The following is a 17013-nucleotide window of genomic DNA, read 5'->3' on the forward strand; positions in this document are numbered from 1 at the left end:
TTGAGATTTATGCCGTCACATTCATACAAAGTAGGTGAATTTTATTTATGTTGCTGAATCGAATAATTCAAAAGCAACATATTTCCCTTGCATGATTGTCTTTTTCTTCTTCTTTTTTTGTAAATTGTTTTTATATTTAGGTGAACTAACCAGTTAGGTGAACTAACTAACTGAGTTTCACCTTGATGTCCATGTTGATGTGTTTTGTTTGTGTCTGTGTTGCAGGACAATCGTAGCTCTGGTCTACAACGTGCTGAAGACACTGATGGAAATGAACTGCACGCTGTTTGACGAGTTGACTTCCTCCTACAAAGCAGACCGGCAACGGTGAGTCACAGGTTCACACGGACTGTGAATCAGATTTAACTCTGTTTTATCTCATCATGTTTGACACACACTGAGATAGTTTCAGTAAATTGTCCCATTGCCAATGCACACATAAAAAAACCCTTCACTTTGAAAGAATTAACAAATGCAGCAGCTCCTCAGGGTCCTAAGTACCGCTGGTTTTCTTCCAGGCGGTCACCTTCAAAACCAACTGTTAAATTGATCTGACAAGTGCTGTGAATTGAGGGACCTTTCTAAATCATGTCCAATTGATTGAATAGCCCCAGGTGGACTCTAGATATAGCCCAGGATGCACCTGAGCTCAATTTTGAGTGCCAGATCAAAGTCTCTGGATAGTAGGGCTTTAAATGTCTTCTTTTTAAAATTTATTCTAAGCTTCTTTTGAAGTTTTTGGACATATGTCGACATATTTTATGGTGAATTGAGTCATCGGATTCAACTTTCTTTCATGAATATAACTCGTCAGTGTTTTATTTTTTCCTTCTTCTCTTTTGTTTTTTTTGTATGTCGTCTTCTCCAGGGAGAAGAAGAAAGAGCAGGAGAGGGACGAGCTGTGGAAGAAGCTGGATGAGTTGAGGCTCAGCAGCGCCGCTCTGGTCCAGAACAACAGCCACGGGCTCCCAAGTGTCCAGAACAACAACAACAACAACAACAATAGTAGTAGTAATAATGACAACCAGGACAAGAGCGCGGAGGCTGCAGCCGTCACCCCAGAGAACAAAGATCCTGACGTCGGAGCGGCCGCCAGTGAGAGCACCCCATGTGCCAAATGACACCGGATGTCAGTTTTTTATTCCGTAACGGTTTGACATCGTGTTCAGGACTGTCAGGAGAGGATTAACGGAGACAGAAAAAACACAAATTACACCTCAACAGTATATTAAATCTACTAGAGTGACTTAGAACGCCAGCATTTCTTTGGCAGAAAATATATATATATTTCAACTTAAGACTATTTTTGGATGTTACAGTGTGGCGGCAGTATATTGTTTATTTGTCTGATCAAAGATTTATTCATTCACATTTAGTTTCTTAACTGAAAATGATTTTTTGTTTTTGTTTATATTCGTTGTATGATACATGGGAGGGGAGAAAATAATAATGACTTGAATTTAAATGTTTCCGATTGTGCTGCGCTTAGACGAGCTGAATAGCTATTTAAAGATGTCTATTTTTTAATGTGCTTTTCCTTGTTGCTGCCAACACATGGGTGCAAACGGCGGGTTTTGGGAGTATTTTGGGGGCAGATGGGACCAGATCATCATTATACATGTAATGTGCATTGATGGACAGAAAAGGACTGGTATCAGGAGCAGAAGAAGCTACAGCACAGTTGTCTCACGTTAGAGATGGAGAATGGGAGGTTCGTGGCCAAAAAAAAAGAAAAAAATCCTAAAGATTAATAATCCCAGATATGGATTGATATCTCTGTAAAGTGACTATATTCACAATTAGGGAAAGATGGAACATTTATGAGATTATGTTTGTGTTTCAGGTGTTGGTAAATATTTTTTTTATCTGGGTAAAAACGTGAAATGTTGTGACACAACACCTGCATTTATAAGATTACACTCAAGTATTGAGACGGGGCTTTCAAGAGATGTTCAGCCTGACTGGGATTAAAGGAAAACTTCAATAAATTTGAAGAATGGGTTTAGATGAGAAGCTCCATACCACAGTTAAATATTCTCATTTTACACTCAGCAAGAAAGCAAATAAAAGTATTTCCCAAAATGTCCAACTATTCCTCTTAAAGTAGTAGATTAAGAAATACACACACGAGACCGACAGAGTATTGACGAGGCAAATATTTTTGAATGTTTCCTTTTGCAGATGGTTTATGACGGGATGCAGGATGCGCTTGAGTGCATATTTGTCAAATGCGTATGTGTTAGTTTGGAAGCTACTTAAAGGGAAATGCCACTCAATTTAAGATGTTCTGTACAGTGTGTTGTTTCCTCGGTCTGAGAACGTGCAGTCAGTGCTTAGGAACGTAAATGGTTCACCGTCGACGCTGAGAAGCAAAGACTTACACTCGTCTTACCACTTATTTGGCATTTTACAATTCACAAGAAGCTGATGTTGTGTTCTGTGAGTTTTTATATCCAAACGAGGCTCATTACGAAGTAGTGATATCAAGAAAATGACTCCAAGTAATCTCTACCATCAACGCCTGTTCACTCCCCGCATCTCCCGACTGTAACCTCACGTTTGCTTTTAGTTTCCGACGTTGGGAGTTGATAAATATGTTCATGAACTTAATCGGACTGCCGTAGATCATAGGAACAACTTGTGACTTATTTTTTAAATTGAATGGTGTTCCCTCTGAACCCCACGAGTGTCTGCTCTCTTACTACTTCTAAGTTCATATTTTTAGGTCCAGTCTTTGTTGATGCCTTTCTGTCAGTACAGCATTCCAACCTCTGTGACGTTTAAAAAAAAAAATGGAAAAAAAAACTGTGTGGGGAACCTGTTTTGTAATCGCAGATCTTATTTAGGTTTCACCATAAAATAAAGTCTACTTTATCTTTCTACTCAAAGCATTCCTACCTTTGTCTTTTTTTCCTGTTCTCTCGCTCACCAGTGAGTTGAATTGTAGTACATCGCGGAGCTCAACAGATGGAGCCAGTTTCGTCATCGGCATCGAGCTCGCATGCTCGACCCCAGTCGAGCATATTATTTTTGTTGCTTCATGCGACAAATGCATTTATTTGAATAGTTATAATTTCATAGTTTATACATAACCTTTAATTAATCAAGTTTTCCAATTGAGCACAAGATCTTTTCTATAAGAGAATTGAATACAGCAGGAAAAATATAAACCACAAAACACATGCACAGAAACAATCAAACACTTCTAAAAATGTCCCCATTTTTTAATTTTACAATCATCCAATGGGATGAGACGTTCACGTGTTAATGACCTTTGAAGCTCTTTCTATTTATAACAGACATGAAAATCCCTCAACTTTCGGCGAAATTCGCCGTTTTGAAACCAAAATAGGTAACCTACGTGAATGTTGTATATCCGAAAAGTTTTTGTTTTTGGGAGGTGGGGGGCGTCAACTGTCTGCCGTTTCTGAGATTGGAGTGGGACACAGAAAAAAACTGAGGTCGTGATTATCTTAGCAATAGAAGATCTTTGACGTGTCGAGTCTTGGCCAATCAGCGTTAAGATGTCTACAGCGGCTTCATTTCCCTCCCACCAGTTTTTTAATGGCAAACTAGTCAGCTTGCTAACACGTTAGCTAACGTTGTTGGAGAGACAGCGAGTGAGATTACTGGCAGCGGAGAGTCCGTGGCAGCGTGTGACGTCAGACAGGAGAGCGGCGAGTCAGCGGCACTGGCGGTTCTACCTACCGACACCTGACTACATATAAGTTCTACCTACCGACACCTGACTACATATAAGTTCTACCTACCGACACCTGACTACATATAAGTTCTACCTACCGACACCTGACTACATATAAGTTCTACCTACCGACACCTGACTACATATAAGTTCTACCTACCGACACCTGACTACATATAAGTTCTACCTACCGACACCTATCTACATATAAGTTCTACCTACCGACACCTGACTACATATAAGTTCTACCTACCGACACCTGACTACATATAAGTTCTACCTACCGACACCTGACTACATATAAGTTCTACCTACCGACACCTGACTACATATAAGTTCTACCTACCGACACCTGACTACATATAAGTTCTACCTACCGACAGCTGACTACATATAAGGAGAGGACAATGGAGATTTTATCCAACTTGTATTTTAATTAAAAAGAGATGAGAGAAGCTTTGAGAGAATGAGAGAAGCTTTACAACTGGCTTTCCTATGCATAGCATCACATGTGTGGGTTCCATTATACTCTCAAAATGGCCAGAAAAAGAGAACTTTCATGTGAAACTCGCCAGTCTGTTCTTGTTCTTAGAAATGAAGACTATTCCATGCGAGAAATTTTGAAGAAACTGAGCATTTGTCTGGGCGACCCCAAACTTTTGAACGATAGTGTGTGTGTGTATATACAGTATATGTACACTTGGGTATTGACAAAAGAAGAATTAAAACCCATAATGATCATAGTTTGTCAGCTTCTCGACGAGTGACGCTGTTCGGCACTGACTCGCCCGTCACTGCCCTCCCCCGCCCCGCTGGTGTCACCTTTTTCACCCCTTATGAGTTTGCAGGTCTGACTGTTAGACCCAGTGACAGGCTGGCATGAAATGGCTTGCATAATACTTAGTAAGGAGGCCATAATAATTTTTGACTCATGGCTGAAGTTAAGTTTCTCCAGCTTTCCCCAGGTTGGCAAAAAAAAAAGCATCTCAAAATGCATCAGATTGATGCTTTAAAATATGGAATATTTAAATTTTTCTTACGGGGGAGCATGCCCCCGGACACCCCTAGAGGGGTAATATCCTTCTCACCTTTTTCACCCCTGACCCGTTTTCATGCCTGTTATAAGGTCAGTGGTGGAAGAAGCGCTCAGATCCTTGCCATAGCAAGCAGTGATGGTAATCAATGAACTTTAGACACTTCAGCCTAAGTCTTTATTGAAACACAAACTCTACTGTAGCAATCATCTCGGCTCATTTAATCACAAGCCTTCATCACCTTTCATTCTGTGCTGCATTGTAGTTAACGCTGGGAAAAGATTATCAAAGGTTGAAGATTCAACATTAATGAACTATTCCAAATTAATCTGAAGAGATAAACGTGTTGCATTTTTGTTATTGCTAGGAGGATCATGCCATTGATCACGTGTGTGTGCCTTGGTGAGTGAGTGTGTATACCTATGTGTCTGTCCACAGCTAATTTTGCATTATATTGCAGCAAACTGCACAAAATTTTGGATGGCACATGACATTTTAGGTAATCACATGACAAGATAATGGATTATACTGTGTGTTTATTGAGGTGGATATGTGTGTCTCTTGCATCATCAACGGCGTTGGCCTTTTCTTATGGTTCATGTTGTACTTACTGTTCACACAATGTGTAAAGTGTTAGTATCAGCAGGAAAAACAGGTACCTTAAATCTGTAGTGTAAGCACATTTGAACAGTTGGTGTCCACATGAAAACTACTACTGTAAACTACAATTGTGTTAACAGTGGTTCATATGAAATGAAGAGCTATAATAAAAAAGATTCATCATTCTAAAACGTTCTAATCCTGTGTCAAAGATAGAAGACACCATTCATGTCGCTGTTTGGCAATGAGCTCAGCTCGTGTGTTACTAAATGCCCTCATTTCATATCGTGCCCTCTCCTCACGGCAGAGCTCATCTGTGCTCATTGGTCTGCAGCTCGCCCTCATTCACAGCAGCCACAGCCCATGTAAAGCACCACGCGGGCGGAACCGCTCCATCCCTCCAGGGACCGACCGCTCCTGCACCGCCAGGACACCGTTGAGGATCTGACCGACCTCAGAGCCCATGGAGGCCCCGGTCCCCCTGCCGTGGCCGGCCAGCTTCCTTGTGATCTGTGATGTGACGATAGGGATCTTTAAGATGACACTTGTGTTTTTTTTTTACACATTTTCTACAGCAGTAAGGGAAAGTAGATTTATTACATAGCCTACATTTATAATAATTGCATATGTGTGTTATCACTGACGACCATGTTCAGGATACATAATGTACATGGTAAATGGACCCGTACTTGTATAGCGCTTTTCTAGTCTTCCGACCACTCAAAGCGCTTTAACACTACATGACATAATTCACCCATTCACACACTGATGAGAGGAGCTATACCATGCAAGGTGCCACATCAGATTAACAACCATCACATCGTAGGCGCACCTACAGGAGCAATTTAGGGTTAAGTGTCTTGCTCAAGGACACATCGACATGGGCTAGCGCAGCCGGGGATCGAACCGCCGATGCTCTGATTGAAGGACGACCCTGCTCACCATCTATCTATCTATCTATCTATCTAATGTAATACATGGCAATCTATTACACAGTTTTTATTATTTAATACCTTTTTGGTTGAGTCCATCTTTAAGATGGACCCAAATGTGGAGATGATGCTGGTCGTAATCAGAATCAGAAGAATCAGAAACCGTTTATTTGCCAGGAATGTTTACACAAACGAGGAATTGTTCTAGGCGGAAGGTGCATACATTAGACATGAGACGTTAGACGAGACAAACAACAAACAACAATCAACGTCATCGGTGATGTGGCAGACTGGTGGGGATGTAACTCCATGATAAACAATTTAACTAACTGGGGTTTGATAGTACCTTTGATTGACGGCAAAAAAAAAAGTCAAGGTATTCGTTGATACCCCGGAGGGAAACCTCTCGTAGCACGGGGACTTTCGTCCACACCCACGTGGAATCTGCGTCACCAGAGAGCGCGCATCCGACGTCTGGATGCGAACCAAATAATATTATTGGTGCATGTTGTTATTAGTTGTTTGAGTGATAGAAAACGGAATAAACCCAAAAGACAAACTGCGTAGACTCTAAATTGTAAGATAATTGTAAAAAACAAACAATTATATGGCAACACTTGACGTCGAAACGCAGAGCAACTTGATGCGTCGTTTTTCTGTCACGTGACCAAGAGAGAGAGAGAGAGAGAGAGAGAGAGAAAGCGAGAGAGAGAGAGAGAGAGAGAGAGAGAGAGAGAGAGAGAGAAAGAAAGAGAGAGAGAGGAATAACTTTTCTTCCCAGGACAGCAGGGCCAGGTGATATAACTCACAGGTAGTAATACACATATTTATATTAGTAGATGCTTGTAATAGAATATATACGTATACAAATTATATATCATGATTCCATTCTGGATCAGATCGCACGCGGCGTGCACATGCTTTTGACGGACTAGGTAAGCATGTGCTGCAAGTTACCATGGTGACACACCCATCCGCATAAAAGTCCGTCCCCGTGCACACTTCTCGCTTTGTGAGGATTTTACCCGCAACAACAACAACCAGCAAATAGCTTGAACCAATGACTCTGGACTCCCACAACCGGACCTCAGCCTTCACCTCCAAACTCACCCCCGCTGCGGACATATGTGTGGGACTGGCCATCTTCTCCGTCGGTACGTGCATGTTTATGTCTCACTTCAAAGCATATCCAATGGTGTCATTAAGTGGACAAATCACATACTTTATAAAAATGTGTTTTTTAACTTGCTATAACTAAATACACTTATAAAGTGAAACGATCCGAATTATTTTAATACAACATATAAAGTATGTAAGTTTACAAAAGTACAGTATGAAAAATTATTTTAATTGTAATTGATGGAAAAGAGCACTTATTTTTATTTTATTTTATTACAGGCTATAGCAATATGTTATATGTCACTATTTCATTTATATTAAAGTAGATGCATTTGCATGATGTGAATATGAAAACTCTACTCTCTTCGTGCACGTACATATCTATCTCATATCGTTCTCGTGCACAAATTGAAATAGTTCTGTATTTTACATGTTGTTCTTGCGCTGTAAATTGAGCATCTTTTATCATCTTTTATATACAAATATTTACACAACAATAAACAAAACACACGTTAAACTAGAGCGCACATCCCACCAATTGAGGCTGCTTATTCTAATTAAAAAAAAAGTCACATACTGGTGTTTTGTCAGACAGCAGTTCCTAAGGCGTCAGTGAACATGTATACCTTGTGAATTAAAATAAAACACTTATCAATATCATAGTTCATCACACGTCACATCACTAATGTAACTTATAATTTCCTGAACACCAGGCTGGAACACAAGTATCTTAGTTTTAAAGTACTGTGTTTGTTCTCACTGTGTCTTTTATTCCGTCATACATTGTAGTTATGTACTGTAAAATACGATAGTTAACCTTTCTTTAAAAAAGCTTGCAAACCGATTGCCTTAAAAAAATCAAGTGAAGCAACTTGTTACAAGCAATTAAAGTTGAATATGTATTGTATGTTGTACTAGCACATGCTTTTTTAGTGTAGTATACTTACACTTGAGTTTAAGTAACTAAAAAAATACTTTACTCAAGATGTACTTTTGACTAGTATAGACTACTTCAAATTACTATTTCAAACAACTAAATTATTTCAAGTGAAATATACTTTGTGTGTATTCCAAACAACACATTTATTTAAGCTGGGCCAAATAATGTTAAAACTTCTGCAACTTAAAATATATCAGTAATGTTTACTTGAACAGCAGTGTCATTTACTAAAACCATGCAAACCGATTGCCTTAAAACGACCAAGTTCATGTTACTTGTGTAAATTAAGTGCTTCAAATATCCTTTATGCAATAATGAAAAACAGGTTATATTCTATTCAAAATCACATTTACAGTTGCACATAAATCAAAGTAGAGACAACGTGTAATTATATGATTTGTTTTTATTTTTCTTCCTTCCATAAGAGTTGACATTGCTCCTTTTCAATTGTGATTTCAACAACAAACCAGATTAAATCAGATTAGTGCTGAAAACAGTGTAAGGCATATGATAGCCCAAAACAAGAGGCAAAGTGTGTGAGGTAGATGGCAGTAGACACTGGGTCACGGTGGAGTTGATTTGGAGAGAGAGGCACTTCCTCACTGATGACAGTCAGAACCCCAAAAGATAGGTGTGGCAGGCATCATCACTGTCACAACCCTGTGGAAGACCAAACAAGAATAACATTAAAACAAGGAAATGTAAATTGTCACTGTGTCATAGGGCTGTCAAAATTGCTCAAAAATGACGTTTGAATATTCCCTTTAAAAAAAACACATATATTCGAACATATTTGACTTTCTGGTTGCGCAATAGGCACGTCAATAACAGGACAAATTAATACAACGAGAACTATAACTATTTGTATAGGTAATTTATTTAAGTTTAAATATTTAAAAATAAGTGTATCAAGTTAGCTTTATTCAATACAATTAGTAAATTGGTTATTTATACCTGCAAGTAACCTTTACTTGGCAAAAACTAGTAAGAAGTTATATTTTTAAAGTTAACTCATTTAATGTAAGTCTGGACGACTATTACATTTTACAGTGTGGATGCGTCTTTTACAGAAATTAAAGGGTGCCTTGTGCGCACCTTTGGACGCAACAACACGTCAGTATTTGATGCACTGGTAATGAATCCAGGCATAATTCCATATCCGTTGTGGTTCTGAAATGTTAACCCTTTAAATGCCAGTTTGTTTAGATAGTCTCAATGTGTATTGTCAACATAAAATATTTTTTCTGGTAAATGCTGGAGGAATTTGTTGTTGTTTATAGTCTGGTTTACAGGATTGATTAGCAACATTTACTTTTGCAGTGTCAGATGAAAAAAGAAAACGTATTGTTACCTTAGGACCAACATGTCCCCTTCCCATAACTGGTATAACAATACTATATTTTCATATTATTTTCCACTTTCACTGAGTTAAATTCTAACCACATTCAGCCCTGATCTTAACTAACACATATTTATACATTTTCAGAATTTTATGTCTGTAAAAATATTTGTTTACATAATACCACTATTGTTTTTGTGTAAAAGTAAACCATAAACATTGAATTGTTTTTTTCATAGTCTGGAATATGTCAGTGATTAGCAAGAACATAATTTTTTTCAATGGGGATATTTCTGTATGTTGTCTACACAGTTTATTTATAATGAATTATAGACTTATGGTGCTGAGGTTGAATTTCCAAAATTCAAGAAAACAAACCTGACATCCTCATTAAAATGTTTTCCATCTGCATTGACACATCCACAATGATTGAAAAACCACAAAATAAAAGCCACACATTTCCCTAATGAGGCACAAGGTTTAATTAATGGTTGTAAGACATCCAGTTCAATACATAGCAACCAAACTCCTCAATGAAGGTTTGCCAATTACTGAGGTGCCCTTGTTAATTATTAAACTAATTACACGTGTGAGTAATTCTAAGATGTGTGTATTTGTATGTGTTCTTATGACACATCAATGTATCTGTGATGTAATACTTTTCCAGTATCATAGTATTTGAGCTAGTTGTCCAAAAAGTCAATTAATGCAACTCTTATTTTGACTATTTAGAATTTTCTTTGGGTCTTCTGTCTAGTTGTGCTCTCTGTTCTGGGCAATGGGCTGGTTCTGGTGATTTGCTACCGCAGGAGGAAGAAGATGGTGGGCTCGGAGCTGCTCTGCGTCAACCTGGCCGTGGTCGACTTCCTCTGCTGCATCTGCTTCTACCCGCTCTCCATCATGTCCTCCTTCCACCACATGTGGCTGGGAGAAAACCTCACCTGTGTTTACTACGGCCTCGGCTGCTACAGCTTTGGCCTGTGCGGCATGTTCACCATTGCCGCCATCAATATCACCCGCTACCTGAAGACCTGCTACAGCATGGTTTATGGTGAGGGCAGTTGTTGATCGGTTGGTTGGGGGACAGTTCAGGGATATGATGGTGGTTCAAGAGATGTTGACAAAACAGCTAACGGACAGAAAAAATAAAAGTATTTCATTCTTTAGTGCATTTTTGTTATTGGTATATTTACAACAAATGTTGCTTTGCTAAAGCGTCCAGAAAGCCCATCATGCTCAATATACTGCAAGATCTTTTATATGTAGAAGAAGCAAAGTTAGGCAGAGAGCGCTGCACAACCTTTTTAATTGCTCTTCTTTCTGTTAAGATGAGAAATTGTGAGCAATTACATTAGAGTGTTTTTTGCTTCTCTACGCATGTGCTTCTCATTTCCACGAAAAGATGAATTATTATTCTGTGTGACATGTGCATAAATGGCCACTTAAAAGACGTCTCTCAGAACAGATTTTCCATTCCATTATCCAAACCGCTTCTTATCCAGGCGGGCACTGGAGCAGATCCCCAGCTGTCATTTGTCGAAGGCAGGGTACATCCTATAGACAGGTTGCCAGTTTATCGCAGGGCACATATAGAAACAATTCACGCTCACATTTCACACCTACAGGGAATTTAGAGCCCCCATTTAACCATGGACATAACTTTGGACTGTGAGAGGAAGCCAGAGAACCCTGAGAGAACCCATGCTGCCACGTGAAGAATGTGCAAACTCCACACAGAAGGACGGCCCGGGATTAGGGATCGAACCAAGGCCCTTCTTGCTGTGAGATGACAGTGCCAGCCACAACACCACTGTGCAGCCCTCAGAACAGATATGTCTCCTTCAAATAAGAATTGGGTTTGTTTTTAATAATAGCTTGACATTTACTCTTTTTTTCAAGAAATTTCACTTTACAATTTAATAGCTTTAAAATCAGCCATGAATGTGTTAAAAAATAGCAAGGTCCTTAAACCAGGCATTAAACCACTTGGTATATGACAAAACAAGATTCCTCGTGGATTTTACGTACTTTAGTCACAAAGAAGAGCCAAAGTTGACAGCAGACAGACAGGTGAAAGAAAGCTGCTTAAAGAAATAGTTTGACATTTTGTAAAATAAATAAGCATGTTCTCTATTTTACAATAGTGCTAGGTTAAAATGCATTTTAGACATGGATTTTATACGATATGTAACTTGCTGATTTTCTTCACAGCTGTGTGGCTGGAAGGAGCTAATATCCAGATAGCATGCTGTGCCATCTGGCTCGTGGCTTTCGTGTGGGCCAGCTTCCCTCTGATCGGCTGGGGCGAGTACGTCCCGGAGCCTTACGGCCTGTCCTGCACCATCGCCTGGAGGTCTTATCACACCTCAGCCAAGGACGCCTTCTACGTCATCTGTTCCTTCGCCTGCTTCACGATGGTTCCTGTCCTCCTCATTGTGGTGTCCCAGTGTCAGATCCTCTACAAGGTGTCCCGCTTGTCCAACTCGCTGTCTGCAAGAGGCATCCACAACAACCTGAAATGTGCTGAAAAAAGACTCTCCGTGGTGAGCAAATAAAGTTTTGTTTTCTAAGCTTCTGCTTCAGATGTTATTCAGGGCTATGAAACAAGATTCAAGATTCAATATATTTTTATTGTCATATGCACAGTTAACAGACATTTACTCCGTACAATGAACAACTTACCTTGCTAGGTACTCCCTCAAATAAGTGCTATGCATGCTAATAGTATAAGAAAATATATCAAATTAGGCACAGAAATATGAGAACAGTATTGCACAATCAGTTTCACTGAGTGTATAAAGTGCAACACAAAGTTTCCTCATTTGCTATTGAAAATAAACATTTAAAGTAATTATTCACACGTCTATATGAGATTACTTTTAAACATGTTTTGGGCTGCTTGACCACATGATCAGTGCTTTTTGTTAGTCTAAAGAGGACAGTATCATAATCAAGGGAAAAGAAAGAAATAAATTAATACAATTTTAAAAGTTTTTCTTTTTACAGCGCTGAAGTATTTCCAGAGTAATAATGTTCTGTAATCTGTTTCCAGATGTTTTTCTGTATCAGCCTGGGTTTTGTGATAGCCTGGGCGCCGTACACTGTCGTGTCCCTGCTCTTCATTTTCCACAAGGAGAACCAGTACATGGCTCCTGAGGGCTTTGTGTTCCCCGCCCTCTTTGCCAAAAGCTCCCACATCTACAACCCGTTCATCTATTTCTACTTTAACAAGACTTTCCGGCGGGAGCTTCGCTGCCTACTCCTCTCCTTATGGCCCAAGCTGGGAGGTAATCGAGTGAGCGTTCAGACCGCCACGGTCCACCAATATCCCATCCACATTCAGCTCCAGGAAAGAGCCTGCGTCCCAAAGAGGACCTTTGGTTTGGCTCAGGACCGAACTCTCAGCAAGAGCAAGAGCATAGGCAAAGCAATGCACAACAGCGGCAACAACCCGGTCCCCGTCACCTGCTGGGGGTCCACGTCGAAAAAAAGCCCCCTCCATCTTAAACAATAAAGTTGCCAGAGGCCTGTCTGTCTCTATATGAACTGTGTTGCACTGTTTCTACGGGTATTTATCATGCCATCAACCAAAAGTCTGGTCCTGTACTGTATCATCGACAAGTCTCAGATATTAATCAGGTCCCATGGTGTGGATTTTGTTAAGTAATGTGCATATAAAGTTTATATCTGCTACAGCCTTCATCCTGTTAAATCCTAAAATCATATACTCTCTATGAGTAATAAGTAGTAGCTGTATAGCAAAGTGTGTCCTTTATTGTCATAACCCCCTACTTAGGGGACAAACTCAAGTTTAAATTGTTGTTTCAGTGTTATATTCAGTGTTACATTCATTTGATACACTTCTTACAAACTAACACGGAGCCGACTATAACCACTCGTTACATGCAAATATTATCTGTGGTAAAAAATGTATTGTATTATGCAGATTTTAAATGCTGTTAGTCTTCTCAGAAAGTCGTGCGGTGCCTTTTGCTGTATTAATGTCACATTGAAGTTATCAGTAGGCAACTTGTAAATAGCACTAACGCCAACTTCGCAGTCTGAATAACGCCTGAGAGACTGAAGACACCTCCCATCAGTACAATGCAAGTAAATCCAAGTGTGGACCTAAATACGGTCCCTCAGAGCTGCTAACGTGGCTCGTTCCTATAGCAACTTCACACGTCACACTACACTTATTATGACAATTTTTTTATACTCGCTATTATGTGCTGTAGCTTTTTTTCATACAGTACTTTATCTTTGTGTGAATGCTCACTACCTCAACTACTGAGCACAAAGAAACAGGAACTATAATGTTCCCTGCAATACTGTAGGTTTTTCGCTGTGTGTGTGTGTGTGTGTGTGTGTGTGTGTGTGTGTGTGTGTGTGTGTGTGTGTGTGTGTGTGTGTGTGTGCGTGTTTCTGTGTGTGTGTTTTTTATCTGAAATATTTTGTCCTCTGGTTGTTTTGTTGTTGCAATGATAGTAGTCTGAATTAACAAACATTTAATGTTAAGTCTGATGTTTTGACTCATTTAAACTCATTTACCTATTTTAATTGATATTTGAATGTTTCTTTGTACCTTTGATGTGTTTTTTTTCTACAAAATGTTACTCGCTAGGTGTCTAATGCAGCATTTAAATATTAATTTGACCACTAACTCTCTGTCAGCGTCTAACTCTCAGTTGTCCTGTGAATTTGTTCATATAATGTTGTTTTTTCTTTTCTTTTTTTAATATCACTTGTCTCTTGTGATATTGAAATCATATTAAACTTGTATTTCTATAATGCACCAAAATTGAAAAAGTTTATATATATATATATAGAAAATGGATTAAAAACAACAACAATACGGCAGTATGATATAATATCCAGTATAACTGAGAACAATAAACTGTTCAAAACACTATTTTCTGATTGTTTATATTTATTGGTTAAAAATGTTCAGATATCCTCACATTTGTATTCAGTTTGTGGTCTCTTTCTGTGGAAAATCAATATCTGCATAAATGGAGAGAAATCAAAACCGTCCGTTATTGCAGCAATTAGACATTTACAGTGTGTTAATGTGAGAGGAAGAACAAATCTGAATGGGGTTAACTGTCCTGCACTCTTGATGATTTAGTTCATGTGAAGCTGCTATATCAGCGTTTTTCTAATCACAGCAGATTAAAGGACTATAGATAAAGGTTCTCAAGTATTATTGTTATTATTTAAAAACTAACAGTATGCTTCCTAACCAGCACCAAACAGAGAACAACAAAGTTAGCGACAGGCTGGTGAACATAGTGGAGCATTTAGCAGCTCAAGAGGCGGATACTTTCCTCAGGTGTTGGTGGAGACCTAAACAAAGAGTATTCACTCAAAGAGAGTGAATACTGGTATTACACAGGAGATGTAGAGTAGCATGTTAGCAGAGCAGCAGCTTCAGGGCTCCATCTCTTTCTACTCAGGATGCATTCAGGCACAGTGTTGAGCCTAGGCCACTCATGTTTTTCCAGCGTTCAGCACCCAATACACATACAACAGAAGAAAATAGACATGTTGACACACACAAACAAAGTTTAAAAATACTACATAAAGCAAGGGAAGAACATCGATGAGCTATGAACGGCAGTGCGTTCAAATTTTCTACTATGAAAGGAAAAAGCTGTGTGGGCACGAGAAAGCTTTCCAAATAGTCATATCAGCCTGTGAGACCATAATTACTTTTCACTACCGATCAAAACACAAACAAAAGTAGATCAAAGAAAAAAAGATGTGAAATTGCATAAATTGCAGTAGTGGCAATTATTGAAAAAAGCCACCGGACAGCAACAAAGCATCAAACCTTTCATGAAAATGAAAAGTGACCTACTCAGAAGTGGCTCCATGCTGAGCTTTTGATAACTGGATGGAAACCATTGATTTTTGGTCCCCCAGGATCGGGACCAACTCAAAACATCAGCAACACTCAGGCGACAGCGCTGCTTGTTTGTCTTAATGCCCCCCTGCTGACAAGTTATCTCTGCAAGGATGTTTTGTCCAAATAAGTGCAGGTCAGTTGGAAGGGAGAATTTCCCACAACCTCAGAAAAACATCTCTGCTCGTAGAAGACAATATGGTTCTGTTGACTCCATCAGACTGTGACATTCAACACACTCTGGGGGTGTGAAGTGGTCAATGTGAGAGTCAGTACCCTCGAGTCTGAGCCAGGTACAGTACTCTATTTATGCCGCTAGAGCACTACGAATGCAGGGTTACTTCTGTTTCCTAGTCTCTGAAAAAAGAATGAGAGCCAAAGTCTTCAGCTATCAAGCTCCACTCCTGTGGAACCAGCTTCCTGTTTCAGATTGGGGGGGCAGACATCCTCTCCAAATGTAAGAGTAGGCCTGAGACTTTCCTCTTTGATTACGCTCATAGTTAGGAGCGGATTATGTTGCTGTAGGCCTACAGACTGCCAGCGGATACACAGTATTCCTCCGTCCTCCCTCCGTCTCTCCCTCTCCATCTGCATGTATTCATGTGCCATCAATGCATTTTTCTGTTTCTTCCCCGAAGCCTTGTTGCTTTCTCGCCTTGGTGCTTTCTTGGTGGTTTCCATGGTTACACCTGGCCTGTGGTTGAGCCTGCAGGGCAGCCCTGACTGACACCCACCCACTGCTACTATCATTATGTCATTATTAGTTTTATATGAAAATAAAATTTTAAATTGTTCTTACCCTGGCCCCTCTCTTTATTCACTTTCTAGCTTGCTTGACCACCGCTATGCTCTCTCTCCCTCTCAATCAACGTTTTCATGTTTACTACTCAATAGTATATCACTGCAGCTGTATGGTTAGGGGTAGAAGTTACTGTAAAATAAATAAATGTACAATATGTCAATACTTGTGCAATTTACTCTTTTAAAAAAACTTAAAATGTAACTCTGCTATCTACCAATATTCAATAGACAACATTATACTGTCTAGTGATTAACACACACAAAACACAAACTCGCTAAATGAAATAGAAAGTTAAAGTTCACCACGACTGTTCCGTTAAGAAATGCCTATCTTATGTGACATTTTGTTTCCTTTATGTTCATTTTTATTGTTGAACTTTCTCCTGCTTGTTTCTGTCAGTCTTGCTCTTGTATTGTATGTGGGTAACAACACTATATTGGGCCTTGGTGTAACATGAAAATCGCGTCAAAAACTGAACTCTAAAAGTACATCTGCGTGTGTGCAGATATTCATGTACGTGTAGGGTGGGGGGATGGGGAGAATCTGTGAGACTCTGTTTTTCGGAGGCACTTGCAGTCACGGCATCTCGCCCTCGTTATCCTGGAAATGAGGACGAGGTAGGGAGGCACGGCTATCTCA

General features: G+C 39.5%; 2 protein-coding genes across 2 annotated transcripts in view; both read left to right on the forward strand.

Annotated features, from left to right (window-relative positions):
* The window catches only part of ppp2r5a (protein phosphatase 2, regulatory subunit B', alpha isoform), a 35984-nt gene extending 33102 nt beyond the window's left edge, over positions 1-2882 (forward strand). The window contains exons 12-13 of the mRNA XM_079216030.1: positions 226-327; positions 869-2882. Coding sequence (XP_079072156.1) covers positions 226-327; positions 869-1121 — 355 coding nt within the window. The 3' untranslated portion in view covers positions 1122-2882. The remainder of the gene's footprint in view (positions 1-225; positions 328-868) is intronic.
* Positions 2883-7329: 4447 nt separating this feature from the next.
* On the forward strand, positions 7330-13212 carry opn8c (opsin 8, group member c; the record flags this gene model as incomplete). The annotated part of the gene is given in 5 exon segments (XM_079215765.1): positions 7330-7423; positions 10425-10718; positions 11879-12210; positions 12720-13151; positions 13153-13212. Coding segments are annotated over 5 exon segments (1212 nt in total).
* Positions 13213-17013: the final 3801 nt, after the last annotated feature.

Source organism: Taurulus bubalis (genome assembly GCF_910589615.1).
Source record: "Taurulus bubalis genome assembly, chromosome: 3".
Classification (NCBI taxonomy): Eukaryota; Metazoa; Chordata; class Actinopteri; order Perciformes; family Cottidae; genus Taurulus; species Taurulus bubalis.